This window comes from Monodon monoceros, unplaced genomic scaffold (assembly GCF_005190385.1).
Source record: "Monodon monoceros isolate NGI ecotype Baffin Bay Population unplaced genomic scaffold, NGI_Narwhal_1 Super_Scaffold_18, whole genome shotgun sequence".
In the NCBI taxonomy this organism is placed as follows: domain Eukaryota; kingdom Metazoa; phylum Chordata; class Mammalia; order Artiodactyla; family Monodontidae; genus Monodon; species Monodon monoceros.
Genome location: NW_021703774.1, coordinates 125890228 through 125917467, shown reverse-complemented (window position 1 = coordinate 125917467; position 27240 = coordinate 125890228). Strand labels below are relative to the sequence as shown.

Genomic DNA, 27240 nt, shown 5'->3' with positions numbered 1-27240 from the left:
TTGAATACCTGCAGTGCCAGTGTGGGGAGGCAAATGTAAAAACAATTTGAGGCCTTGCCTGGTATCAGGTTCTCCGTCAGACACTGAGATGAAGATTTGTGCGTTGGTGATTTGTTAAGGATGAACTCTCAGAAGAAACTAGGGAGGAGGTGAAGGAAACAGGATAAGGAAGGAGGAGAAAGCAAGCAAGAGTCTGATTTTAAGTGACATTCCAGCCTCAGCCTAATCCTGTGAGGGGCTTTGGAGTGCAAATTACATCGCAGAGTTTGCCCAGACTCAAGAAAGGGAGCTGGACTTTTGTATTCCTTAGTCACTTTCAACTTTCTGCTAGTGCTGGACAAAGAGGTTTTAGCAGCCCAAAAAATGTCCATCAAGGAGAGTGACAGGTATGGCCCACTAGAGGCAAGCACACAGATATAGGGATGCAAGGCAGGAGGTGGAGAAATGGTAAAGGGTCTAAGGGTAGCATACCTATATATCTATATAGCATATCTGTATCTGTCACAGGTCCCTGCTTGAAAAGAGCTCAGGAGATAGGCAAATAATTCAAAGGAAGCAAAAGGGAATTTACGTGTGTTCTGTGCCCGGTACTTTACATTCATCATCTGAGTTGAACTATTACAGATGAGGCTGTTTGAGTTTTACTGAAACACGTAACTTTCCCACGGTAACACAGAAAGTAGCAAGGCTGAGATGTGGCTCATGCTTCTCCCATGCCTGATTTGCCCCTTTTATTGCATGCTGCCATGTGCAAGGCACATACTAGGCATCCATGGTGTATGTTGTCAGTACATCACAGTGTAGTCACAGTACTTTAAAACAAGTATTCTCTTTTTCAGTGTTGAAAATACTTAGGGTTCAAAAAGTGAATAAGAATCATTAGACAACTGGAAAACTGAATAGAGGGGGCACAGGTGGGAAGAGGATCAAAGATAGAAGTCAGCAGTCTCTAGGTTCCAAATGAGAGCAGTTGTGTTTGGGTTTCTCTTTTGAATTCCATCCTATAGAGTTTCTGCCTGGATATGAGATCAAGAGAGTAGGCAGCCTAAGTAGTCTCATCTATGACACACTCCAGTGGTGTGGACAACTTGGAGAGGGCCAGGGATGGCAACTTGGATTTTACATTGTTTGTTTGTTGTCATTTAGGTTTGTGAGGAGGGGGGGTGCCTTCTGTTTCTATACAAAAGAGTATGTATGTCCTTTAATTCATATTTTTGAGAAATGCTTACAGAGGACTTCCCTGGTAGTGCAGTGGTTAAGAATCCACCTGCCAACGCAGGGGACACGAGTTCGAGCCCTGGTCTGGGAAGATCCCACATGCCGTGGAGCAACTAAGCCCATGAGCCATAACTACTGAGCCCGCGTGCCGTGACTACTGAAGCGCACGAGCCTAGAGCCCGTGCTCCTCAACAAGAGAAGCCACCGCAATGAGAAGCCCATGCACTGCAACGAGGAGTAGCCCCTGCTCACCACAATTAGGGAAATCCCACATGTAGCAACGAAGATCCAATGCAAGCAAAAAAAAAAAAAAAAAAAGAGTTGTCTTTAAAAAAAAAAAAAGAAATGCTTACAGGAAAGCTAAGATATGCATGATTCCCTTAGCCACTGTGGGAAGAAGCTAAACAGTACTACACTACTGCTGGTGCAAATGAGGTCACTATTTTTATTTTTTTATTCTTTTTAAAAAAAATTTTATTGAAGTATAGTTGATTTACAAGGTCATTCTTTTAAAATTTGAGACAGTGAAGTGCAGCAGTTTTTCTTGATGAGAAAAAAGCTCAAGCCTAGATTTTTTATTTCCTTTGGATAATCGCTCATAGCTACACTGTCCAATATGGTAGGCACTAGCCACATGTGGCTTTTGAGGACTTAAAATGTGACTAGACCAAGTTGAGATTTACTGTAAGTATAAAATACATGCTTAATTTTTTGTATTGATTACATGTTAAAGTGATAATGTTTTGGATATATTGGCATCTATAAAATATACTAGTAAAATTAATTTAACCTCTTTGGTTTTGCTTTTCTTCATGTGGCTACTGGAAAATTTTATATTACAATTGGGAATTGCGTTGTATTTCAGCTGGACAGTGCTGCCTCACAGAGATGCCCAGAAAACGTAGAGCTTTATCAACTCCCATACTTTACATAGGACTAGTGGGCTGATCCTGGGGCACACAGACAGACCTTATGCCAGTGTCTGACTTTCAATGGGTGCTCTTTCCACTGTACCACCCAACTTCACTTTGGCCATAGAACTCCCCCCAGGACAATGTGTGGAGAAGTCACCAAGGGAAGTTTAGTAGCAGTTGGTAATGAAAATGAAGCAGGATAATTGAAATATTTTTCAAAAGAAATGGAAAATAAGGGAAACAATGGCAAATAAGTGGTTTCCATCTAATTTCATTGATGATGGGGATTTTGAGGCAAGGTATTAAATGTACGTCAGAGCTCCCTTCAAGAGGGCTGAAGGAGGGGACATTGTCTTTCTTGGTACACAAAGAGGCAAAGAGGAATTTTAAAAGAGTATATCATCCAGTGCAATTAAGTACACAAGTATGTATATAAGTACTATGTATCTTATGTAAATTAGAGCTATGTGTCTAGCTCCTGACCGTAAAGCTTTGGGTCCTATATATTGGTTTTTTCTCTCCTTCAATCCATGTCACTACAGGAAAGGCCCACTCCCCAAGTTGTCTGTCCTTCCCTTCCTCTGGCCCAACTCTTTTGTCCCTGAGACATTTTTTATATTATTGTGTTGTTCCAGTATTGTTGTTTTCCTCTTTTTTCTTTATCCTTGTCTCTCCAATTGGTTCCTAAGCTCTTTGAGTTCCAGGACAGTCCTCTCTCTCTGGCACATCCTTGCACGGAGGACCCCATGAGTATATACACATGAATTCACTGCTAGGCAACCTAACTTTTTTAAGCCTCTGGCTTTCTTCTCCTTGATATGCATATAATAATAACTCCCAAGTTATACCATGATGATATGAAAGTTAAAGGAGACATAGCATTACTGGAAGCATTGTCTTCTGGTAAAGGAAGACTAGGTAATTCTGACCCATCCTGCTGGGTTCAACCAAAAATCCTGGATGGAACCTTTCTTAAATTTTTTGAAAAGTATCAGAGAACTAACCTAATCGGTAGTGGACCTAAGTCTAGGAGAATATAAGAACACAGAGAAGGAAGCCAACCCCTAAAGCTGCTTTTACAGTGTACATATTTATCAATACAGAAGAAACAACTGTGAAATTGTGCTTTAGGTAGCTGCTCAGGGCTAGGAAGAGAGGCCAAAATCAAATCCAAGGTTCTCAAAAGGAGAAGACTCACAAGGAAACTCCTCCCTTCCACACACACATACATGCTTTTAGCAGAGTTCCCAAAGGACTATATCTTTAGGGTAAAGGTGAAATGGAACTAAATCAGCCCTTGACATGGGATTCCTGTCATCTGAGTTGTCTAAGGAACCTCAAGCGCTCACTCATCGTGGACTTGTTGAATACCAAAGTCTCCCCGTATAGCACTTAGGCCAGTATCCTGTCTCCTTATTGGTAACTGTTTCCACCTTACCATCTCCTGCCTCATCTTGGTGTGTAGCACAAGATGCAATATCCTTTCTAGAGGAAGATATTCCCATCCTGTTAAGACTCAGCATTTCCTACAAATTTGTTAAGTACAGTGTCCAGTCAGAGATAACCAGGCCACAAGGAAACAAAACACTGTGAGTGAGGACTAACAAAGGAAAAGAAAAGGACCCACAGATTTAAATGAGATAGGACATGTGATAGTGCTTTCTAATGCTTTTAAAAATATACGATTGAAGAGTAGAATTTCAGAGACAGAGATGTAGTGTTTTTGTTTCAAAATGTAATTCATTGCAAGGATTTCTGTCGTAAACAGAGAACTGGGCTTTTCCTCTTAGATAAGACCAACAATTAAATATGTGTATATTAACTACTCCGTTGTTTCCATAGATTTTGTTTATGCCATGTTTGGCTGTCCCCGTCTGCGAGAAGAATTTTTTTAGTTGATTTTTGCATCGACTCCACTCTTCCGTTTTTCCTTCTTCTAATGTGAACAATAAGAGTTAACACTCACAGAAGCACTTGAGTTGTGCAAGCTCTGTTCTACATACTTTACATTTATGAAATCGTTTGCTTTGTGTACATTAACTAGTATAGTACCATAGCTCTATAAGGCCGGCGCTGCTATTTCCCCCACTTGGCAGATGATAAAAACATCACATGTATTACGACTTTCCCAGCATCACACAGCCAGGAAATGGTAGAGCCCAGGCTCAGCCCAGTCTGGCTCCGTGTCACATGCTGCCTCCTCGACCGTAATAAGTGTAGGATATTATATGTAGACCTAAGATGCGTTGACTATTTGTCATTCTCAGCTCTTGTATCTCTTTAGGTTCGCTCAGGACTGTAAGCTCCCTGCAGGGAGAGGATCTGACTTTTTTCTTTCCCAGCTCCTTCCAGTGTGGAGTTCTTTGCTTTCCTTAGGGAGGACTTTTAAGCCACCACAGCTGACAGATGGGCAGAGCCTTAGCCATGCTTTTGTTTGGGCCTGAGATGCAGGCTCCGTGTTCTCAGGCCTGCTTTGTTTCCTTCTCTCTCAGAAAGTCCAACCGTCATGCTGTCTGCTGGCAGCTTTTCCTCCCCCTATGAGCACCTCAGCCAGCCGGAGACAAAGCGCATGGTGGAACACTACACAGCCTATCTCAGCGACAACACCCGCCTCATTGCTAACCCGGGGCTCAAAGTGAGTGCTGTCCCGGGGCTGCACTTCTGCTGCACCCCTCCACAGGCCTGGGAGGGGGTTCTGGTAGGGAACCTTTGAAGTGGGAAGCCGAGCTCTGGATCTGTGCCTCTCAGCTGGAGAGCCAGAAAGGCAGAGTGTGTGGCCCAGGGGAGGCTGGCCGGCGAGGACCCTTCTGATGGATTAAGAAGCCCTATGGGCCAGATGAAGAATCTCTTTAAGGCCTTAGATGCACTAGGGGCTTTCTTGGTAGGGGGGTGTGAGTTAGAGACCAGTGAAACTTTCCAGCCCCGTTTGTCCCAGGGGAATGAAGTAAAGTGCCCCTACTGTCTGTTGAGATAAATATGATGCAGTTTAAGAAGCAGAGATTTAGGGGGTGTGTGTACACGTGTTTGTATGTGTGTCTGGGTGTGTATTTAGTGCTGCATTATAGGATCTTTCCTCTTAAACACAGAAAGCCTAGCTAGGATGAACAATTAAGTAAATCACACGTCCACTGGCTATATTTCAGGAAGCTTTTGTTTCACCAAGTTTGGCTGTATCCATCTGCTGTGGAAAGATTTTTAAAAAGTAATTGGGCTTGGCTTCTCTGCAAGAGAGCTTTGGGAAGCTCTGCCAGCAGGCCTCTCTCTTTTCATGTGAGTCTTAAAGGATCCCTGCTATGTCTTCCTTTGTTTCCCAGTTCTCTGTCAGAAATGAAGTAATGGCTACCAGCCACGTCACAGATGAATGGATGACACAAATGGAAATGAGTAGCCTGAACACTTACATTGTCCGCCGTTACATAGCAACGCCCAATGGCGTCCTCAGAATTTATCCTGGTTCCCTCATGGACAAAGCATTTGATCCCACTAGGAGACAATGGTGAGTTTTAGGGGCTTCCATTATCAAAGGTTCCCCCCCCGCCTCCAGTCCCAAAGAGACATGATAAGTACACACAATAAAGCAACTTCAGGCAGTCATATTTAAAGAAGATACTTTTCATGACAGTGAAAATATGTTTTTGAATCATTTTTTAAATGTAATATTAACAAAAGCTTTGTGGGCTTCCTCTGTCTACAATGCTTTTATCTCTTCATTGAAATTTTGAGACTGAAATACTTGATACTTGGCCATTTCAATTCCTAGTGGTTTGAATCCCATCTTGTATGCAGTGTGTCCCCAGCGGGTATACTTAATGTCACTGCGTGTGATGATGGCATCAAATGACAGCTTATATGTGACCTATGAAAAATGAACACGTGTAAACTGAAAAACACTTTTTACTTCTGGGATTTATTTTGACTCTGATTTTCAAAAGCAAAAACTAGTCAGGTGGTATAGCAGGAGGGCAACCTGGGCATGAAAACAGGATATCTAGCATTGCGCCGCTTAGTAACTGAGCCACTCATGAGTGGCCGCTAGTTTTACTGCCTGTTCCCCCACCTTTACCAATCCAGGGGACATTTCTAGGTGCCCAGTTGTATTTGTTTCTACTTGATTTGTTAATTTTTGTTTTAGCCTCTAAAACATCTCTACTATAGACCTTATTAAAAGCTCACATACATACTGAGTTCAGCATCTTTTTTAAAGAGAATTTCATATTTTTCTTGACCCCTTGTTGCTGATGCTACAGTCAGATATAAAAGGGAGGAATCCTTTTGAACTTGAATGTAACATAAGCACAATTTATAATATTTTTTTAGGGTTACAAGCTCAGTTTTCTTCGAAATGTGCAAAGTTGTTGTTCATACCCTCAAGTAACGACTTTCTTTGGTCTCCATTAGGTATCTCCACGCAGTAGCTAATCCAGGTTTGATTTCTTTGACTGGACCTTACTTAGATGTTGGAGGAGCTGGCTATGTAGTGACCATCAGTCATACAATTCATTCATCCAGGTAATATTTCAATTAATTTTTACTCATTTCTTAAACACATTAAGGATACTTTGAAAATCTGAATAGAATAGTAGACACCAAGAATTAGTGGCAAAAGTATGACCTTTGTTGTGGGGCAAGCTGGGGTTTGAATATCTTCTCTAGCTGTGCCATCTTGGATACCCTGACCTTCCTCCTGATGTCTGTAAAATGGGGATAATACTTACCTCACACGATTATCGTGTGATTGAGTCAGTCAAAAGCACTTAGCCCTGTTAGTGGCCGTGAGGGTGCTTATGAAAAAGAAAAAGAAAGATGTTAGATTCAGTAAAGCAGTTCCTAGAAATGCCAGTCGTAAACCAATCAGAGAAATAGCACCAAGAGCCTGACAATTATGATTATCAGAGAGTGTTTTCCCAAGAACAGAGTAGTTTTAGTGAAGAAAAAAATGTATCAAGACTTGAGATTGTTTCCTTTTGTATTTGGGTCTCTTTAGAATTATATAGGAGTTCGTTGTTGTTGTTGTTATGGTTTTGTTGCTGTTTTTACTTTGTCCGTGCTCTCTCTTGAGGAATGAAAAAGCATTTTGAAAATTGATTTTCCAAGCATGCTATAAAATGTCAGTATTACTGTAAATATATTTAGGGTGATTTACATTTCAGGCTTTTGAGGTTTCAGTATTTAAGCTACAAATGTCAGTGAAATGTTGGTTAGAGAGGCAAGTCCAAACACATTGTTTTAATCCCTTCATTATACAAATCGCTGTTTTTCCCTAGCAACCAATAAAGACCATATTTTGACTGGTATCTGTAATGATGCCTTAAAATTTATGGGAGACAGATTTTCTTGCTTAACTTTAGGGTTTTCACAGTGCTCATTATATATCAAATGGCTGACATTCAGTAGAATTCTTCTCTAGTACGTTGGAATCAAGAATTGGGAAGCAGTGCTGTGTGGAATTTCAATATCATGACCTGTGTATCCATGGCAGGCAGGGCCCTGCTGCCAGCCAAATATTGATTTCTTTTCAGGACATGGTATCTGTTTGGCTCCATCACATATAAACAAGTAAACATTCTTTTAGAACAGATCTTTTCAATGTTTTCATTAACAGGCCGCCTGTAAGGCATACACCTACTATTGTCTGAATAGCAAAACTTGTCATTTCTCCCATCTATTCTAATCACTTGAGAAAAAGTAAACAAACGTGGTCTCTTTGAGGGGGCAGCAGTCACCTTGGTCTTTGATGACAAGGACATGGGCCGGAATTGGGCTCTTAAAGATGTTGCCGGGGGAGCAGGGAGAGAATGCCTACCTACCTGTGTGTGTCTTACTTAGGCTTTGACATTCCACCTGGCTTCTCCCATCTGCCGCTCATTATCAAGAGCCATTAGCTTTTCCTTCTACACAGTATTCTTTTTGTTGGGCGGGGGGAGGAGGTCACAGAGAGGTACAGATTTTTACGCTCATATACATGTTTTTATTAGAATTTGGAAGGGTGGAAGAATTTTCATTTCATTTATTTATAAATATTTATGGTGTCAGCCCAAATGACACATGATGGAAATGTGATGGGCTTTCAACTTAGAAAAAACCTGGGTTCAATTCCCTTATTTGGTTACTGTTTATAGTGTATTTAGCCCACACAAGTTTAGCTATTCGAGTTTAACAAGAGTTAAATGGCCATTTAAATCCTGTCCATCAGTCACTCAGTGAGAGTATATTTCAGGAATAGGTATCTGCTCTTGCCTTAATCAACATGCAATCCCATGGACTTGATCATTTGAACATTTTCCTTAGCTGAGCGTGTTTTTATTATTTAAAGCCATCTATTTCATTCACCATAGTTTAGAATGCAAGTCAATTAACGCTTCTGGTTTTCAACCAAAGCAACTATAGCTTTAATGGGTATATTCATAGGTGTGCTCTGCTGAGGTACTTTTTCCAAATGATTACCAGTGATTTTGGTCTCATGTGCCAACTTGAGAACCTGCCCTCCTCCTAAGATGTGATTCCACTCTGAAAACGCGGATTTGTCATTCACTGTCTGTATGACTATTAACAAGTTCCTTTCTGCCTTGGTTTCCTCACCTGTGAAAGAAGTATATTAGGGCCTATCTCAAATGATTATTTAAAGATTACTGTAAATAATATATGTGAGGCTCCTAAAACAGTGTGTAGCCCATGGTCAGGGCTCAATAAATGTTAAATACTTTTATTATTATTATGTTCCATGACTCTCTGAGCCTCATATGGAAAACAGAGGTAGCAATGCCCAAATTGAACTAACATAATGAAAATTAAAGATAATGCATGTAAAATGCTTGGCACTATACTTGCCAATGTCAAATCCCCAATAAATGGTAGTTATTTTTATTATCACGCTATTCATGCTTTAAATTTCTTGCATTTTAATGGGTCAGAAGAGGGAACTTAAGCTAACGTTCAACTTGTTGGTGAAGCACTCTAATTCTCCCTTGGTTTTCAGAAGCGGTTGGGCTGAGAGCTTGAGGACAGGGTTTTTCAGTGCTCACTTATCAGTTAAACAGTTTCTTTCATCAGCATTATTAGTGGCCTGAGAATCTAGGTATGCATTCTTTGGAGGATGATAATGTGGTAGTGATGATGAAGTACAGTCAATGATTAAGGGACTGGTTAGACAAGTCTTTGGCAGTGAAAATCTCACCAAAGCGCTGCAAACAGCATGGACCGTTGTGCTGAGAAATGTAGGCTTAGTTTGACTTTTCTATGGTATTCTTTATGGGTTGCTATAGTAACCATGTACATTTTTTAAATGCAGGTGAAAATATGAATGCTAGACTTCCATGGGCAACATATAATATATGCTTTTACTTCAGCACATTTATCATCAATAGGGGCAGATGGCAGTCATACAGGGGAATTTTAGAAACAAAGTCAACTTGTCCCACAAAAACTGAATTGTATTTTTCACTGAGGCAGCTATAGTATTGTAGAAAGAACCAGATTTAGTCTCTAAACCATAAATAAAAGTGTTTCAATCTTCTTTAAGTCTTTTAACCATTCTAAACCTAATTTTTCGTTTATAAAATAGGAACTATAATTCCTTTCTGATGTCTTCACAGGAAATTAAGTAGATGGTTTAAATTTGCTTGGAAACTCTTGAGTACCATGCAGATCTAAGGAGGCAGAAACCCTATTGGTTAGGAATATATGCTTTGGAGTTGAAGGCACTGAGTTTAAATCCCTGCTTCTACTAGTTATTCACTGTGTGACTTTAGCCAAATACTTAATCTCCCCAAGCTTCAGTTTTCTGGAAATAGTGCCTCATAAGGTTTCTGTGAGAAATCATTGAAGTGATATATTCAGATGCCTACCAGAATGCCTATAAATTGTGAACATTCAGAAATGGAAGCCATTACTATTATCGTAATGATGGCTGTTGTTTAGACTCATCCCTCTTTCCTGAATAAGCAAGAGAAGTTTAGACTTCTTCTGACTAATGCTTCAGCAAAATATTCTTTTCTACAATGCACAAATCCCATAAGGTAACTGAGTCTTGGAGTTCTTCCATGGGAGAATTTAAGTTACTTACGTAATAATAGGGGCTCTTATTGAGGCAATAACCTCTCAAAGGCAATCCCACAACATGGTCTTCCCCCATCCCATGCCGAAAACAGCTTTGACAGCAAAGCTCTGATAGAAATTTCATTATGGGTCATGGTCCCTTTTTCTTGTTGTTTGTTTGTTTTTCCTTGTTTTTTGGGTTTTTTTTTTTTGTTGTTGGGGGTGGTGAGTGGTGAGTTGAGTTAATATGTTAGTATCAGTGTTGTTAGTAACCAGTTGTCTACATAGCAAAGCTAATTTCACTCCCAAGTTTTGATTTTCCCAAAGAGGACTTTACTTTGGGAAGTTTCTTCTGAGCTATTATTAACCCCATTTTCAGATAAGAAAACTTAGGCTTAGAAAGGTTAAGTAGCCTCCCAGGAGCCACATAGATAGAAATCAGCAAGGCCAAGTTTTAACCCCAGATCTGATTGATTCCAGAGCTAAAAAGCTAGCAAGCATCATGTTGTATTGCCCGACTTTCTCTTCCTTGGTGCTTCTGTTTTTGAGAGTAGCATTTTAGAATGGAGACAGAACTGGCCTATGAACCAGGAGAGTCTCGTTCTAGAATGTGAGCTGAGTTTTGAGTACAGCCAACTTTAGTGTTATAGAAAGAAAACAAAACGTTGTTTTCACTAAGTTTTGTATGACCTAAAACTAATTAACCTTTGAGAGCTCTATAAAATGAGATGTATAGATTAATAACTATAGATTTATCGTGATCTAAAATGAAGGAAATAACTAAGGACATCACTCAGGCTCCTTGTCTAAAGTTTCATTGTTAGAGACTGGTGGTTGCCAAGGGGGAGGGGTTTGGGGGAGGGATGGAGTGGGAGGTTGAGGTGAGCAGATGTAAGCTTTTATATATAGAATGGATAAACAACAGGGTCTTACTGTATAGCACAGAGAACTATATTCAGTATCCTATGATAAACCATAATGGAACAGGATATTAAAGAAAGCATGTATAAATATGTATAACTGAATCACTTTGCTGTACAGCAGAAATTAACAACACTGTAAATCAACTATACCTCAATTAGAAAAAAAATTGAAGGAAAAATAAAGGTTCCTTGTTGGAAGGAACCTAACAGCCACACATTAAACCTCCCAGCTGATGCCTGTTCCCCCACCACCCCCATATTCTTGACAAAGAATAATCCCACCATTGTCTGACCATCTATAGTTAGGATTAGCCATATTCCACAGCTGCCCATGTTTTGGGCTAGTCTTATTTGGGAAGTCCTATCTTTAATCTTACATTTTTCTCTTGTCAAATCTCCATGTTATGCTAAGTTAGTCATTTAGTTCATTGTTTCTCCAAGGGTGGAAAGTGCGGAAAACAGGAGTCATGTGTTTCTGATACCAGACAATGTCCTTAGGAGTGAACATAGCTTTTGCCTTTAAATAAGACACACCTCTTATTCTCACTGATCATTTTCACATGAAGTACACAGCTGTCTTCCGGGCATACTGTGGCTGTGATGGGCATTGACTTCACGCTTCGATACTTCTACAAGGTTCTGATGGACTTATTACCAGTTTGTAACCAAGATGGTGGCAACAAAATAAGGTGAGCCCTTCAGGGACCCCATATCCTATCTAGCTGCAAAATATAAAGAAAAAGATGTCAGGTATCTCCAGTTGAATGCCAAGCACATTGTCATAGTCAGCGTCAGAAACTGAGTCCGTTGCCTGGGTGTTCTATAAAGGAGGTTTTTGTTCTTTTATTTTTCTAAGATGCATGCTGTTTATGACTTAGATGGACAGATTTGGCTTCCTAACAAGAAGAGTAACTGTGGCACAGAATTCTCCAAAAGCTCTTGTTTCTCTAGGAGTCTGTAATTAGAGGTTTCCCATATCTTGAGTGCTAGAAAGACCAGAGGGCACTCTTGGGTAGTACTTTTGATGTGAACTTAGTTATTAAACCAAAGTCTTTGTGAGATTTTCAGATGCTTAGACTGTTCCTTTGTACATTTCCCCAGAAAGAGGCTCATGGAACCAAAGGTCTTTGCCACCTGAATTTCAAAAGAGCATGTCAAAGCAAGGGCATTCCCTTGATTTAATACAGGCCACTTTTAAAAATACCTTTATTTCCAACTCATAGCCCATGCTTCATATCACTGCTAAATTTCACATTGGCCCTTAATGGGGAAATGCAGGATTCACAGCAAACTGTTATGACGAATGGAAAGTAAAATAGAGCAGAATATAGTCTTGATTAAAGCAGTTCTAGCTTCACTTATTTAGTGTTTCCATCAAATATATTTTTGCATGTCCTCTGAATGTTGTATTTTAGGTATGTTTGTCATTGAAAGAGGAAATTGTATGGTTTCCCTAAAATTTGTGCCTGAAAATACCCAAGACTGCTTCTTTCGGAATCTCCCTCCCCAGCAAAAAGAAAAAAATGTCCCACTTTATACATTCTTGCAAAAGATCTTCGAGCCCATCTTACTTAGTCTGGGTGGTCACATTCTGTACGAAGTATGTAGGTGACCTCAGAGTCAGGTGTAACTCTCTCGCCTTAAACCGTACGCTACGTAATCCAACGCCTTGAGAATTAATGTGTCTGTCACCTGACTGCCAGCCTTCCTTCATTGCGTCCATGAATACTTACTGAGAACCTGATAAATGCAATTTGTGTCAGGGGTAGCAAGAGAGATGCTCTCCAAAAGCATAGAGCAGCAGCTCCTGTGAATGAGGAATGTCATTGTCTCGGCACAGGTGCTTCATAATGGAGGACAGGGGTTATCTGGTGGCACATCCAACCCTCATTGACCCCAAAGGACATGCACCCGTGGAACAGCAGCACATCACCCACAAGGTATTTGTCACGAAGCTAGAGCCCAGTTCTCCACCGGGCTGCGGCTCACTAACCACATGGCACCTGTCTTGTGTTCTGCTTGGCCTCGGTAGGAGCCCCTGGTAGCAAATGACATCCTGAACCACCCCAACTTTGTAAAGAAGAACCTGTGCAACAGCTTCAGTGACAGAACGGTCCAGAGGTTTTATAAATTCAACACGAGCCTAGTAGTAAGTTGATTCCTCAACGCTCTCTTCTCCCATCCAGCTACGGAATTGCAATGGAGTCATGGTTTGTGTCTGAATGTTAGCTATTACCAGCTGTTTCATTGCCTGGCAATTAGAGTGATAGGACATGACAGACCTTAGTCCAACTCCCCAGTCTGATGGTTGTGGGATATAAAGCCCTGAATGGAGAAGTGAGTGTTTTAAGGTTTCACAGTTGGTATTTTGCTTTGGTTTTGTTTGTTTAAAGACTTACCCAATCTAAGCCCTTTGAAATGTCTGCTGAAGTCTGTTCCCACACTCTTGTATAAATATATGTGGCACCATGTGGTCCTCTCTTCCTGTCTTCTAGAGCTTACTCAGTCTCCCTAAATTCTTAAAGCCAAATTAGGTTAGTTCTTGGTCATCCACCCTCTTAGATGAGAGCTCTTATGTAGATCATCCAAAAATAATTCCTTTTTTTTTTTTAAGCTTAGAATACTCTCTTGTGATTTGAGATGCTACAGATTTACCTGGATATGGTTAGAGATCTTAAGGATATACTTATTAATTTGTAAATAATCCTAGCTGACAGAGAATGGGTCATGACAGAACCAACATTCAAAACGTTATTCACAAGAAGTAAATGTATTCACAAATCATTACATGTATTATTAAAAAGATAATCATAAAGATGTACTGAGTTAGTACGCCTGAAACTAACACAACACTGTAAATCAACTGTACTCTAATAAAAAATTTTAAAATAAATAAAATAAAATTAGCTTGAAGTCAAAAACAAAAGAGGTTGGGCCTTCCCTGGTGGCGCCCCAACCAGGGAAGTTGTTGAGAGTCCGCCTGCCGATGCAGGGGACACGGGTTCGTGCCCCGGTCTGGGGAGATCCCACATGCCGCGGAGCGGCTGGGCCCATGAGCCATGGCCGCTGAGCCTGCGCGTCCGGAGCCTGTGCTCCGCAATGGGAGAGGCCACAACAGTGAGAGGCCCGCATACCGCAAAAAAAAAAAAAAAAAATAGAGGTTAAATGAAAATCCTAAACTTAGTCTCAGAAAAAGTGATTGTAAAAACAATAGTGTAGGGGACTAGAAGAGTTTTAAGAATGAATATATTAATAGGATAGTGTGTTCAAAGCAAGGGAAGTCATTATTGCTCTGTTCAACCCCCATACCCATTCCGATGAGCACTTTCTGTAAAGGAGGCATTGACAAACATGCGTGTAATCAGAGGGAGGCTGTCAGGTAAGGTTGTCATGTGAAAGTCTGCCTTACTCTGTTATCTTCTGTCATTTGTACAATGATTTCCTGAGTCTTCAGCAGAGAAGCTGGGATATTCCAGCAGAAATTTTTCAGTCATGCAAATTTTAGTGGAATATGAATTAGAATAAATGCTTAATGGCCCAAGTTATTCCAAAATGGAATTGGAACATTCCTGGTTATTGGAGCTAACAGGCTGATAAGCCTATGTTATTGCTTATATTGTAAAGGTGGGCATCTTCCAGGCAGTAAAAAATTCATCTAGACCTTTTAAGGAACCATTCAGTGCCATGATTCTCATGGTTAGGCTTATCCTAACCATGCACACATAACGGATAACTGGCATGGAAACCAACATGGGCTTAAATAATTGACCTACTACATATGACACGTGCAGAAAAAATGACCATACTCAACTTTACGATGCTGCTTTAGAATCTTTGGCTTTCAAATACTGTAGACATTTCATGAAGCCAGCTATCACATTTTCTTGTTATAGAACGAAGAAAAGGATGCTTGCTTTAGTTGGATTGAACTATTTTCAGCAGTTGGTTGAAGGGTTGTTTTCAGGATGGTAGAGCTGAAACTTTGCATTGTTGTCTGTCACTTCTGACAACTCTGTTGTCTATAGGGGGATTTGACAAACCTTGTGCACGGCAGTCACTGTTCTAAATACAGACTGGCGAGGATCCCGGGAACCAATGCATTTGTCGGCATTGTCAACGAAACGTGTGACTCTCTTGCCTTCTGTGCTTGTAGCATGGTGGACCGGCTCTGTCTCAACTGTCACCGGTAAAAATGGGACGGGTCATATTCTCTGTTTACCACACTACTGAATATTTTAACTGATGCCAACTGCAAAATAAACATGAAGTGTTCAGGTGTGTCCTAGAGGAAAGGAAAGTCCTGGTTACAAAAGCATTTAGAGCTGTGTTGTTTGTAGCATCCTTGTCCAAAGAACAGTGGATTGAGGTCAATTGTGTATTTAAACCTTTAGTGATAACTTTTACTGTCCCTTTTAACTAGCTCATGGTGTCTTTATTTCATTTCCCTCAGTGCATGTACAATATATAGTTTATCAACCCTCTGCATAGTAACTTTCTTTTTCCTTTTCAGAATGGAACAAAATGAATGTGAATGTCCTTGTGAGTGCCCTCTAGAGGTCAATGAGTGCACTGGCAACCTCACCAATGCAGAGAACAGGTAAATTTAAAATGTGTGTGTGTATGCATATTTATAATGGGAGTCTTGTTTATAGATTTGTTTCGAGTTGGAAGTATAAGAAGGTGATTCATTCTAATGATGGAACTGTTCAGTGAGGCAGTTTTCAAACTCCATAGTGTCTTAAAGTGAAGTCTACTTTCAGGTTTGAATATAAATGCTAAAACATTTTTGAGTATATGTGCTACTTACAAAAAAATGAGACTGTTACAAGCATTAACTAAGTGCCTAACATGTGTCAGATACTGTATGTCCAATAAGTCACTTAGTTTTCTTTCTTTTTTTTTTTTACTTTATTTATTTTTGACTATGTTGGGTCTTCGTTGCTGCGTGTGGGCTTTCTCTAGTTGCAGCGAGCGGGGGCTACTCTTCATTTCGGTGTGTGGGCTTCTCATTGCAGTGGCTTCTCTTGTTGCAGAGCATGGGCTCTAGGCGCCCAGGCTTCAGGAGTTGTGGCTCAAGGGCTCTAGAGTGCAGGCTCAGTAGTTGTGGCACATGCGCTTAGTTGCTCCGTGGCATGTGGGGTCTTCCTGCACCAGGGCTCGAACCCGTGTCCCCTGCATTGGCAGGCAGATTCTTAACCACTGCGCCACCAGGGAGGCCCTGTCACTTAGTTTTCAAATTAACCCTTTGATAAACATGTAGGAACATTTCACACACACAGATGCTCACACGTAATATAGCATTATTTATCTCAGTGACAGATTTTCAGGCCAGATTGGCCCAAGGTTTCATAGAGCTAAGTGGCAAAGCCAGGATTCAAACCGAGATCTGTTTGACACTGTCAGGGGCCAAGGGCATGATGAGTTTGGAATATGGATGGTCTTGGTCCTAACCTTCAGACTTGCTCCTACGTAGAAACCCAAGCTGTGAAGTCCACCAGGAGCCAGTGACGTACACGGCTATTGACCCTGGCCTGCAGGAGGCTCTTCACCAGTGTGTCAACAGCAGGTGCAGTCAGAGGATGGAGAGTGGGTAAGCAGTGACCGGTGCTGGTTTCACGTCATCATCATAGCTGCAGGAGCAGAACCTAGTAAAGAACAGAGACCGGCAGCCTCCTTGAGCTTTTCCAGATGGTATTTATCATTCCCATTCTTGATGTTTTAAAAAGATGTACCAGTTTTTCAGATCCAGAACTGATTTTGATACGCCTTTTATCTACCAGGTTTAATGTTATCTGGTTTCCACTTGTTACAGCTATTTGGCACATGTACCATATCTTAGTAGCCTCATCTGTGGATGGGAGAGTTATTCTTGAAATAAGAGGAGTAAGAGAGGAAATGGCATGAAGAAGCAAGGGCAAGGGGGCAGGAACTCATGGGTTCTAGAAACAGAACCCAGCTCTATGTGTGATACATTGAAGCTCATCAATTCTTTCTTAGAAAGCGGATATGCTTTACAGGAGTGTTGAGAACTGAAAGCCACACGCTCCCTGCTCCCTCCCCCTCCTCCCTAGGGTGTTGTTTGGGACTAAACAGCTGCAAGCTGCCATTTGATTCAACAAAATTACTGGGTGAAAGGGGCAGCCAGTTTTACTTTCAGTATGTACTTTAGCAAAGGAATGGTAGGGCATCAGATAGATTAATTCGGTGTGTTATGCAGTAACCCAAAGCCTGTTAAGCTTGAGAAACACTGTGTCAGAATGCACTCAACATGTTAAAAGTTCTAAGAAATTGGCAGCAAAGAAATCTGTTGAACTTATCCACTGTTTCCCCAACTTGTTTGATCAATTTTTCCTTCCTTCCTTTTTCTAATGACCATATACCTGGGGAGTGTTAGGCCAAAGTCTAACAAACCTTGGGGCCATGTGGTCTTTTTAAGATGATTTTGAGTGACCCTGCACTAATCCATGATGTGTGGACTTCATGGTTTGATTCGCAGAGAGCGGTTCTATTTCTCTCATCTCCAAGTTGTTGAGGGACATTAGACAGCTTTCCTGTGGCAGGCTATGGCTGTTCTCCTTTTATAAGGAAAGGAAACTCAGCCTCAAGGAGTTATAACACTAGTGAGTCATGGAACCCCTGAGAGCTATCTGATGCCCAAGTCCATGTGCTCTCCCCTGCATGACACCGCTTTCTGGAACATTCAGCGTTGTCTTTCTGGCAGGGACTGCTTTGGTGTGCTGGATTGTGAATGGTGCATGGTAGACAGCGATGGCAAGACCCACCTAGACAAATCCTACTGTGCGCCCCAGAAAGAATGCTTCGGGGGGATCGTTGGAGCCAAAAGTCCCTATGTTGATGACATGGGAGCAATAGGTATGTTTTTGGGGAACCCAGAATAATTTGATTCTTGAAAACATATTTTCTTGCCTCTATACTAGGACAGAGATCTTAAAATAATTCTCTACCCTACTTCCCTGATTTCTTTGCCAGTAGTTTTTAGTTGCAAAACCAAGGCAAATAATTACTTTCAAAGCTGGCTAGCTATACTGTGCAGAGTAAGCAGCCATCTTTCCTGCCAAATTTTGCAAGCCTGGAATTCATTCCCATAAAGCTTGTTCTGAGAAAAATCAGGCCTGATTTCTGAGCAGCTGAACTGTGGGGTTGTGTGAATGTGAATCCCAGCTGTCAGAAACACAGGGCTGGTGATGGGCAGAGTGACCCGTGCATTATCGCTTTCCTGCTGCTACCTTCCCTCACAACTTTTGAAGGCAGAAATCTTATGGCTACAAATTAGTATTTAGGTCCTTGAGGTCGGCAAAAGCCAGAGCTATCCAGTGCAGTGGGGTGGCTTGGGGTGGGGGACAGGGACATTTTTGGGAGAAATACCATTGGGATTAGGCCCCAAGACCTCAAAAATACTACCTGCGTACCCACCCTGAGATCTTCTCAGTGTCTTTCTGGAATTACCACAAGCTCCTCAAGCTTAGCTGGCAAGTGAAAAGATATTTAAGGCTTTAGTTAATGCCTTTTTTGACATCTGCCCACATTAGCCTGTCTGTGGAAGAAAAGCTTTTCCTATATGTGAGGAAGGGTTCTGAGCTCTCGTATGACTACCGGACCAGGTTAGGACACGGTTGAAGTGACCTTGCTCCAAGAAGTCACTTTATATGCCCACCTGCAGTTTCCTGTCTGAAAAGTGCAAATAGTGTCTTAAAGGGAACCCAATAAGCTTTGAAATTTGATCCTTTTTGGAGGTCACGTGACTGAGCCACTGAAATAAATGACACCATGTAGAGTAAATATGTGCGAAGAGACCCACGTTGCCCTGCCTCACCTCTGTACTAAGAGTAGTGCACAGCCCAGGGCTGGGCCCTTAGACTGGGCACTGCACGTTTAAGGGATCCTCAACCACTCGCTTGTTTCACAAGTCCTTGCCAATTGTGTGCTCTGCAAGCAAGCAGCATTTCATCTGAGAACCAGAAATTAAAGGAAGCCCTGTTCCCACATCCCAGTGGGTCTTCTTTAAGGGATTCAAAGCTTAAAGCAGCCGTTCTTACATATCTTCACTAAACCCCTTCCCACTGCATTCCTTCCCATCTCACCCCCGTCCCCATCTCCTGCTACACTTGGGAAATCTTCATGAAGGACATCTGTTTGTTTATTTTAATGAAGGTGATGAGGTTGTCACATTGAACATGATTAAAAGTGCCCCTGTGGGTCCAGTGGCTGGAGGCATCATGGGCTGCATCATGGTCTTGGTCCTGGCCGTGTATGCATACCGTCATCAGATTCATCGCCGGAGCCATCAGCATATGTCTCCTCTTGCTGCCCAAGGTGAGCTCGAAAGGAATCCCAAAGCTCCCCCAGGAGGCAGCAGGCTCCCAGGGTTGTTCCAAGGCGAGAAGGACAGTAACCAGTTGTAAGCCTTTAAGCGACTGTAAGACCAGTGCTACATTTCCTGCTACTGTGGAGTAGATTCGGAGGTCCCCAAAGCCTGCTTTTCCCTCCTTTAGTTCACAGCTCCTTCTTTAGGGCCTAAATCCTGCAAGCCCCATTTGATTCCCCAGAAAATCCCTAGATTATCTCTCTCCTTACACAAGCGTGAGCCCGCCATAGCGTGCCTCTGGAATAAGACAGTCAGGGGAGCTGGGATGCTGAGTGGGAAATTTTGTTCTTCGCTAAGCTCAGATATGCTGCCTTTGCTGTTCCGAAAAGACGGGCAGACCAAAGACACCTCAGGCCACTACTGGCAAGAACATGAATCTGTTCTATTGCAGCTATTACTATATTGTGTGAATGAACACATTCAAAGGAATGATCACATCTCTTAAAACAGGATAAGGACTGTCCAACCTGGATAAGGACTTGAAGTCAGATACAAAATGATTAATTGGTAATTATGGCTTCCATATCAAGAGTTAAATGTGGTATCTGTGCTCGTTTGCAAGGAACAAAACCATTTAACGACCATCCCCATCCTCCCTACAAACCCCTTGGGATGTGTTACCCTGACCTTTGTGGAGATAAGACTCACTCATCATTTTTCCTGGACTTGGTCAGGAGCCTGGCAGCCGTCATGATTAGTTGATGTTGGAATATTTCACTGTGGTCGCAATCCTGTCGGGGGATCGTGGGATCGTGTTGTCTGATTTAGTAACTGAGCTGACCACAAAGCTCTTTCCTCTTGGTAAGGTTTGGTTTGACTGAGGGTGACTGCCCTCCAGTGTAACCTTAGGCCTGGCCTTTTATAGCATTCTGTAGCACCATTTTATCAGCACAGTCAGCCGTAGTTTTAGACCCCTTCCTTCCGTTTCAGGTACTTGAGGAGAGGATTAAAGACCTGTTAGCCTCAATCAACATCTTTTCTCCTCTGTCTCCAGAAATCAATCTCAGGTGCCCCACTGGATTATTCACCTCTTGTTCTCTCTTCTGATTCCTGCTCCCTCCTCCTTTAAAAAAAAAAATGAGATGGGGCATCAGTTCATTGATGGAGTGCTGTCATCCAGTCATCAAATGAACACTCTGCAGGGCATTAAAGTGGGTGATTTTGTTTGATTAAATAGTCATGTTTCTCTCTTTTGAATGATGGGTAGAAATGTCAGTGCGTATGTCCAACCTGGAGAATGACAGAGATGAAAGGGATGATGACGGCCATGAAGACAGAGGCATCAGTGAGTATCCAGGCTGCTTCCATGCAGAACGTGGCAGCAGGAGGCTAATCCAGAATAAATGTGCTTTCTCGTATTAAACTTTAAGATGCTTTGGCACGATGGGGTTCTTTTTTCCCCCATTTTCATTAGGAATAAGCATAGGTTTTGCTTTGTTCTAGTACATCTCAAAAGATTTCAGGGTGTTCTTTGTTGCATTAAGTACTTTGGCCTAAAACACCTTACTCTTCCCTTTCTTTCTCCTCCTTATTACTTTCCAGTATAGCATTTTAGAAAGGGAGTCATCAGGTATGCATTTCTTTTAAATCCCTTAACTAATGTATACAACTCAGGGGGAAAAAAAAGAACATTTCTCTATCAAAAGAGAGCTCCATGTGTGTTGAGATACTTTGGCCTTCAACTATACAGAGTATATCTCCTTGATGCATGTTGGAGATATGTCATTAGGGACCTCTTGCTGTCCCAGTCCTAAAACCAACTCCCCTAATCCTCAGAATTGTTAAAAAATTACTCATTCTAGCTCTGCAAGGAATAAGTCCCCCCATCATATGAATGAGGCTACTTAGCGCAAATGTGCTTGATACAATAAAGATGCTGGCCTAAGAGTGACTAACCATCCTTGCCTTCCACAGTCAGCAATACTCGATTTATAGCTGCGGTCATCGAACGGCATGCACACAGTCCAGAAAGGAGGCGTCGCTACTGGGGTCGCTCAGGAACAGAAAGCGATCATGGTAAGAAGGTCTGGCTTCCTGCGCTCGAGGCCCTGAGGACCCTGGTGCACTTGTGGGCCAGTGCTCACAAGTTATTTATGCATAAATAACCCTTCTCTCTCTTTCCTGTTCCATGCTCAGGTAAATTGTTTTGACATAGTTTTCCAAACAGATACATTCCAGCATGAAACTTTTATAAGAGCCCCAGGAGAGTTTGGCTTATGGCTCAGCCTTCCCAGGCATATGTGGGATGACCTCTGGGCACACAGATTGCCTCCTGGGTTTTCTCCATGAATAAGCGTTTAGATCATCTCAATGGTACCTGCTCACCCATTCACTGAGAACCAGTGGTACCCCACGTGGTTCTCAGTGAATCGGCTTACTCATAGGTCCTGCTGCCCAGTGATGTTGGTTGGCAAACACCAGCATCGACAAGGGCTCTCTTGGCCACATACTCTCAGGGCCTGGCAAGAATCCATGCTGTCATCTGGCGTCCCCTGCCCTGACCTCCTGCCTGGCCTGGAGCCCCAGGGAAGGCTTCACCAAAGAGACAGCACTTACCCTGGGCCTTGAAGGATGATCAAAGAAAAGCAAGGGACAAAGGATATTAGAGGCAAAGGGACTGGTGTGTACAAAGTCATGGAGGTGCCTAAAGTGCCTGTAAGATGCTCGGGAAGGGTCGGGACTGAGTTGTGAAGAGACACTGGGTGCTAAGTGAGCTACCAATTATCAAGTCCACGGCTGTACCAACAGCATGGCCACCATGTACCTTCTCACCTTCCCAGTGCTCGTATGGCTTATTGTCACAGAGAACAGCAGATGTGTCCTACTGTCTAGGCATCCCTGCCACTGTTGCACAAAAATATAACAGAAGTGTACATCCTTTCCTGTAATTGTCAGATCTTTTTGTTTTTCATATAGCTGTTTAATTTTCCAGAAACCTTTCTTTTCTTCCCAGAATCAGGTCTTTTTTTAATGCATAAATAATGCATTTATGCTTTTTTTATTCTGCCTTGTCCACATCTACCCTGAAAAAAAAAATGTCTTCAAGCAGTGTGCTTCCACACCTGTGCTAAAAAATGCAGGAGTAGATATTCATCAAAGCAACCAATGTGGCCTTTTACACGGCAGCCAGGTATTCAAACTCCCTTTGGAAAACAGGAGAAGCCAAGGGTCTGATTTTTAAAATGGGGACTCTTAATTTGGGCTCTGAATGACATTGTTCCCACCAACTAAATAGAAACTTCTGGTTTCTATGGAGAGTCAAAGCAGAACTTAAATTTCTCAGTTTCTTTGACTTTCTGCCTTTTTTCCAGAAAAACCTTTGAACCCGCATAAATTCATTCTGCCAGGCAGTTCTGTGTCTCTTCTCCTTTGAATAATAAAACAGGTTTGAGGCTACTAAAGTTCAACAGAAATAATTTCTTATTCAGCAGAAATACTGAGTTCTTTCTCTCTCTCTCCCTCTCCGTCTCTCTCTCCCTCTCCCCACCCCCCTTTCCCCTGGTAGAAACTGCTTCAGTACAAAATTGGAATTCTGAGTGATGTTCTAATGTTCCATTAGCCCTCCCATCATCTTAGTAAAAATGGCATATGAAGCAACAGCTGAGATAAAAGGAATAGTGCGGTGTCAGCATCCAAAAGCCAAGGAATCTAGCTAAGGGCTTGCTTTCTTTCATTTTTCACAATAATTGGATCCCTGTTATCCCCAAAGTTTCTCATGCAGACAGAATGCAGCGCCAGAAGAAGCGGAAGACATTGACATTCCACGTAATTCCAAATGCACCACAAAGTCAGCAGCATTTAACCGAGTGTTGTCATATCCCTGAACCTGTATGGTGGGTCACTGAAAGTGGTGGCATCAAGCTAATGTCCCTGTGGTACCTAGAGGATAAACCATAGGTACACGTTAAACACGGAAATCTGATCTAGTTCTTTTGTGGCACACGACTTGCTCAAGCGTGTATTCTCTTATTTGGTGAAGGTACCAGGCGGGCATCTGCTGTTTGCTTGGCAGAGAGGAAGGAGTTGGGGAAGGGAGCGGGATGGGCCTTATTTCTGCCAGGCAGCGTGGTATAGAAGAGCTTATAAGACAGGTCAAGCAGAATTCACTTGGAATCCCACCTCTCCCCTTCTTTCCAGGTAGTGAGACCTTAGTGAAGCTACGTGGACCTCAGTTTCCTAATAATTAAAACGGGATTAGAAATTCCTCCTGGGTAAGGTTGTCGTGAGGATGAAGTGAGATAACACATGGCAGGCATGAGCTCAGAGCTGACCTCACCTCCATACCCACTCTGCCCTCAAGGAATTGATAATCCAGCAAGAAACTGTAAATGCGTGCATGTATTCACAAGACTGATAAAAGGCTGAATATGACAGCTTCCTTAAAGAAGTGGAACAAAGAAGAAGATGGGGAGAGAGTTCACTTTTATCTGCAAGTAAATCATGTAAGACCCTGGGGGGAGAGGGGACACGCACAAAAGGAAACCTCAGAAGAATAAAATATATAAATATATAAGTATGGAACAGACCAGACTTTCATGGTATGGTTCAGAGTGGTGATATTCCCAGAATTAAAACTAAATGTTACCAACCTAAACTTGGAGACTCCAGGCTGCATTTTTAACTAGAAATATTTCATGTGGCCAACAGAGTTTTGTATTTTAAAAGAACCTAATTTTTAATTTTTGTTTCTTAAAAGAAAACTACTCAAAATAAGAATGGTTTCTGAAAAGTAGAATCATTTTTATCAACGTTCTGACACCATGTAGAATGATTGTTTTCCAGCACTTGACTATTAACAGTTACACTCTGCTTTCCCATTATTTCTCTTGAAAATATCATATTCTAACTAATCAATTGGCTTATTTTTAAGTTAAAAATCACCAGTATGTATTTGTTCCTTGTGAATCTGTGTTTTAGTTACCATCTCATTAGAAACATTACAAATGGACGTTAAGCAACATTTTTTTTCTTTGTAAAAGGGAATTTTTCCCCTAGCGAAGTAAATTCCAAAAGACTTAAAACGCAAATGCTGAACCTTGAAAGTCTGGTCAAAAATTACATAGTGCACCACGAAACCGTTTTTTAGAAGTGCAGAGATATTCTCCTGCAGTTACTCGCTGTGACCACAAAGGGGTGATGACCACAAAGGGGTGAGTGAGTCCTCCGAGGGACCTAACAGCCCTTACCATCAAGAGGGTTTTCTTAAGAACCGTCAGATAAATACATTAGCAGAATGACAAAGAGCAAAAGCCTAATTTGACTCTTCTATTTCTTATGGATGCCAGGCCTCCTTCCTGAAGCCTGTTTCGCCTTGAAATTGGCTTTGCAGGAATTTCTCTGTATGCACCTTTGGATAGTAAAGAAGTCTTTCTTTGAAAGTATTTGTAAATGTCCTCTGTGTCTTAAATGGTGCTGCTTCCTGCATGAGTCAGAGACCGTGTCTGTCTTATGCATCACTGTTCCCAGCACTTCACAGAATTGCCTGGCACTGAGTAAATGCTCAGTTAATTTGCTAAGTGAGAGCATGTGTTTGGCTTTCTCCTGCTTCTCTGAAACATGCTACTCCCTCCCTCCAGATTTCCATGAATTACTGAGATAAGAGGAAGCCTGAGTAAGTTACAGAGGGGTTGAGCAGTAGTGTCCCACTGAGGAAATAAAACAGAATTGCCCCAGAGGGGTTCCCTTCGGAGGGGTCCCTGCTGGGATTCTCATCAGAAAGCACCAGGAGAAACGGGGCTGCCCCCGAGTTGCCTTGGGAATGGCTGCAAGGTCACCACCCACCTGGGCCTGGGACCAGCCAGGTTCAGAGCACCCCTGGACTCTAAGTCAGAACTCCAGGCAGGGCCCAGTGAATCCTAGAATGTCTTCATTATTAGATGAGACTGGTAAAATGTCACACCAGACAGAACCACAGATTGCTGAAAAAATTATGTGATTTTTTTTTAAGCGCATGCTTTGTGTAAGGCATAAGTCCTCGTACTTTAAGAAAGAGTTTGCTAATGGACAAGACAGCCCTATATTTTTTTGTAATATGGTAAAATCTAAGATAGGGATGTGCACAGATTACCATTTAAACTCACAGAAGAGTCACCAGAACCCCTATAGGTTGGTATGACTGGGTGGGGTGGATGTTGGTTGGGAAGGTTTCCCAGAAAAGACCTTCAAACATAACGTGAAGCACAATAGCAAGATAAGGGAAGGTGGGAGGGTGAGGCAGGCAGAAGGACCACTATGAATTTTACACCATGAATGTGAAAATCAGCTGTCAGTTCCGATGGGTGCTTGTAAATGAGCAGAGTCAGGAAGGCATCCAGGAGGCAAGATGAAGACAGCCTAGCACTAAAGGTTGGCTAAAAATAATTGACACAGACACTGAGATTTTGCTAAAATGTGTTTTCTAGTACTTTAGTCTCTTAGGTGTGGAACATTTGTAACTGAGGTTTTAAAGCCTACATTACATTCTAGACTTAGCACTACTGAAGCTGAGAATCTTGTTCTGGCTCCTGATCTCTTAATCTTGGGTAAAGTCATCACTATTCCTCCAGCATCTGAACCTAGAAACTTCAAGGATATTAACCCTCTTGGCATCTTCACCAGGAAGTCCATTTGGTCACCAGAGCCAGCCCTTCCCTGAACTTGAACAGCCGCTCGCTCCACTTAAACACGGCTAATGTCCCACTTCACGGCCTTGCCGTCTTCTCGGGCCGATGCTCAGTCCCCTGTCCTCTGAGCCTCAGATCCCTCCTTCCTTGTGGTCAGCCTCCTCATTGCCACAAGGGATCATCTTAAAGCACACGTTATGTTCTTGCCATCTACCTTCCCCCTGCCCTTTGACCAGCCTTCCTGGTCTGGTCTCAGCCTGCCTGTCCAGCCTCATCTCTTGCTCTTTTCTCCTACACATGAAGCTTTTCCCCATTCCTCAAATCCATGGAGCCTTTCAGTCTTCTGGTCTTTGAATATGCTCATCTCCCTGCCTGAAATACCTTCCACCCCTTTCTTTACCTAGTGAACCCCTCTCTCCCGTGAGGACCACCTTAAGTGTCACTTCCTCCAGGATCCTAAGCCAAGTTCATCAGCTTTGGTATTCCTTTGTAATGCCTCTGGTTTCGCACCTGTGTTTCCCCTTCTTGACTGTGGGCTTCTCAGAAGCTGGGGCCTCACCTTACCCCTTTTTCTGTTGAACCCCTAGCCTGGCATCTGGCACCAAGAGGGCACTCAGTAATGATGGACACACAACAACGAACGCTCCTTCTTCTGTCCTGATTTATGGCCAACGTGCCTGTTTTTCTGGCTGGGTAGCTCTACATATGTTATTCACAGACTCTCAAAATCAAGATGTGCAAAAACAAAATTCGTTTCCTTCCCTGAGACTCAGGATCTCGGAGTCACCCTCTCTTATCATCCTGACTGTAAGTTGCAGTCCTCTTTAACCACCCCTCACCCCCCAGCCCCCCACATCAAATTGCTGATGAACTACTACTGTTTCCACCCCAGAGCTGTCTGTCCAATCCCATAGTTTTAATTCAACAACTCTCAGCTGGGCTATTGCAATAACCTCCTAACTGCCTCCCTCTCTCTCCTTTTTATTCAGCCACCAAACTGCCACCAGAACTCTCTCTCCTTTTTTATATGTAAATTTATTTATTTATTTTTGGCTGCGTTGGATCTTCATTGTGTGCAGGCTTTCTCTAGTTGCGGCGAGCAGGGGCTACTGTTCCTTGCGGTGCACGGGCTTCTCATTGCGGTGGCTTCTCTTCTTGTGGAG

General features: G+C 42.3%; 1 protein-coding gene across 2 annotated transcripts in view; it reads left to right on the top strand.

The window, feature by feature from the left end:
* Positions 1-27240, top strand: part of CACHD1 (cache domain containing 1) — a 217427-nt gene that overhangs the window by 180394 nt on the left and 9793 nt on the right. Inside the window, exons 14-26 of one of the 2 annotated variants that reach the window (XM_029229041.1) lie at positions 4625-4767; positions 5447-5628; positions 6531-6641; positions 11656-11778; positions 12930-13029; positions 13122-13238; positions 15115-15275; positions 15600-15686; positions 16563-16679; positions 17811-17962; positions 19262-19423; positions 20683-20760; positions 21390-21491. In XM_029229041.1, coding sequence (XP_029084874.1) covers positions 4625-4767; positions 5447-5628; positions 6531-6641; positions 11656-11778; positions 12930-13029; positions 13122-13238; positions 15115-15275; positions 15600-15686; positions 16563-16679; positions 17811-17962; positions 19262-19423; positions 20683-20760; positions 21390-21491 — 1635 coding nt within the window. The remainder of the gene's footprint in view (positions 1-4624; positions 4768-5446; positions 5629-6530; positions 6642-11655; positions 11779-12929; positions 13030-13121; positions 13239-15114; positions 15276-15599; positions 15687-16562; positions 16680-17810; positions 17963-19261; positions 19424-20682; positions 20761-21389; positions 21492-27240) is intronic. The other variant, XM_029229043.1, reaches the window with a different exon arrangement.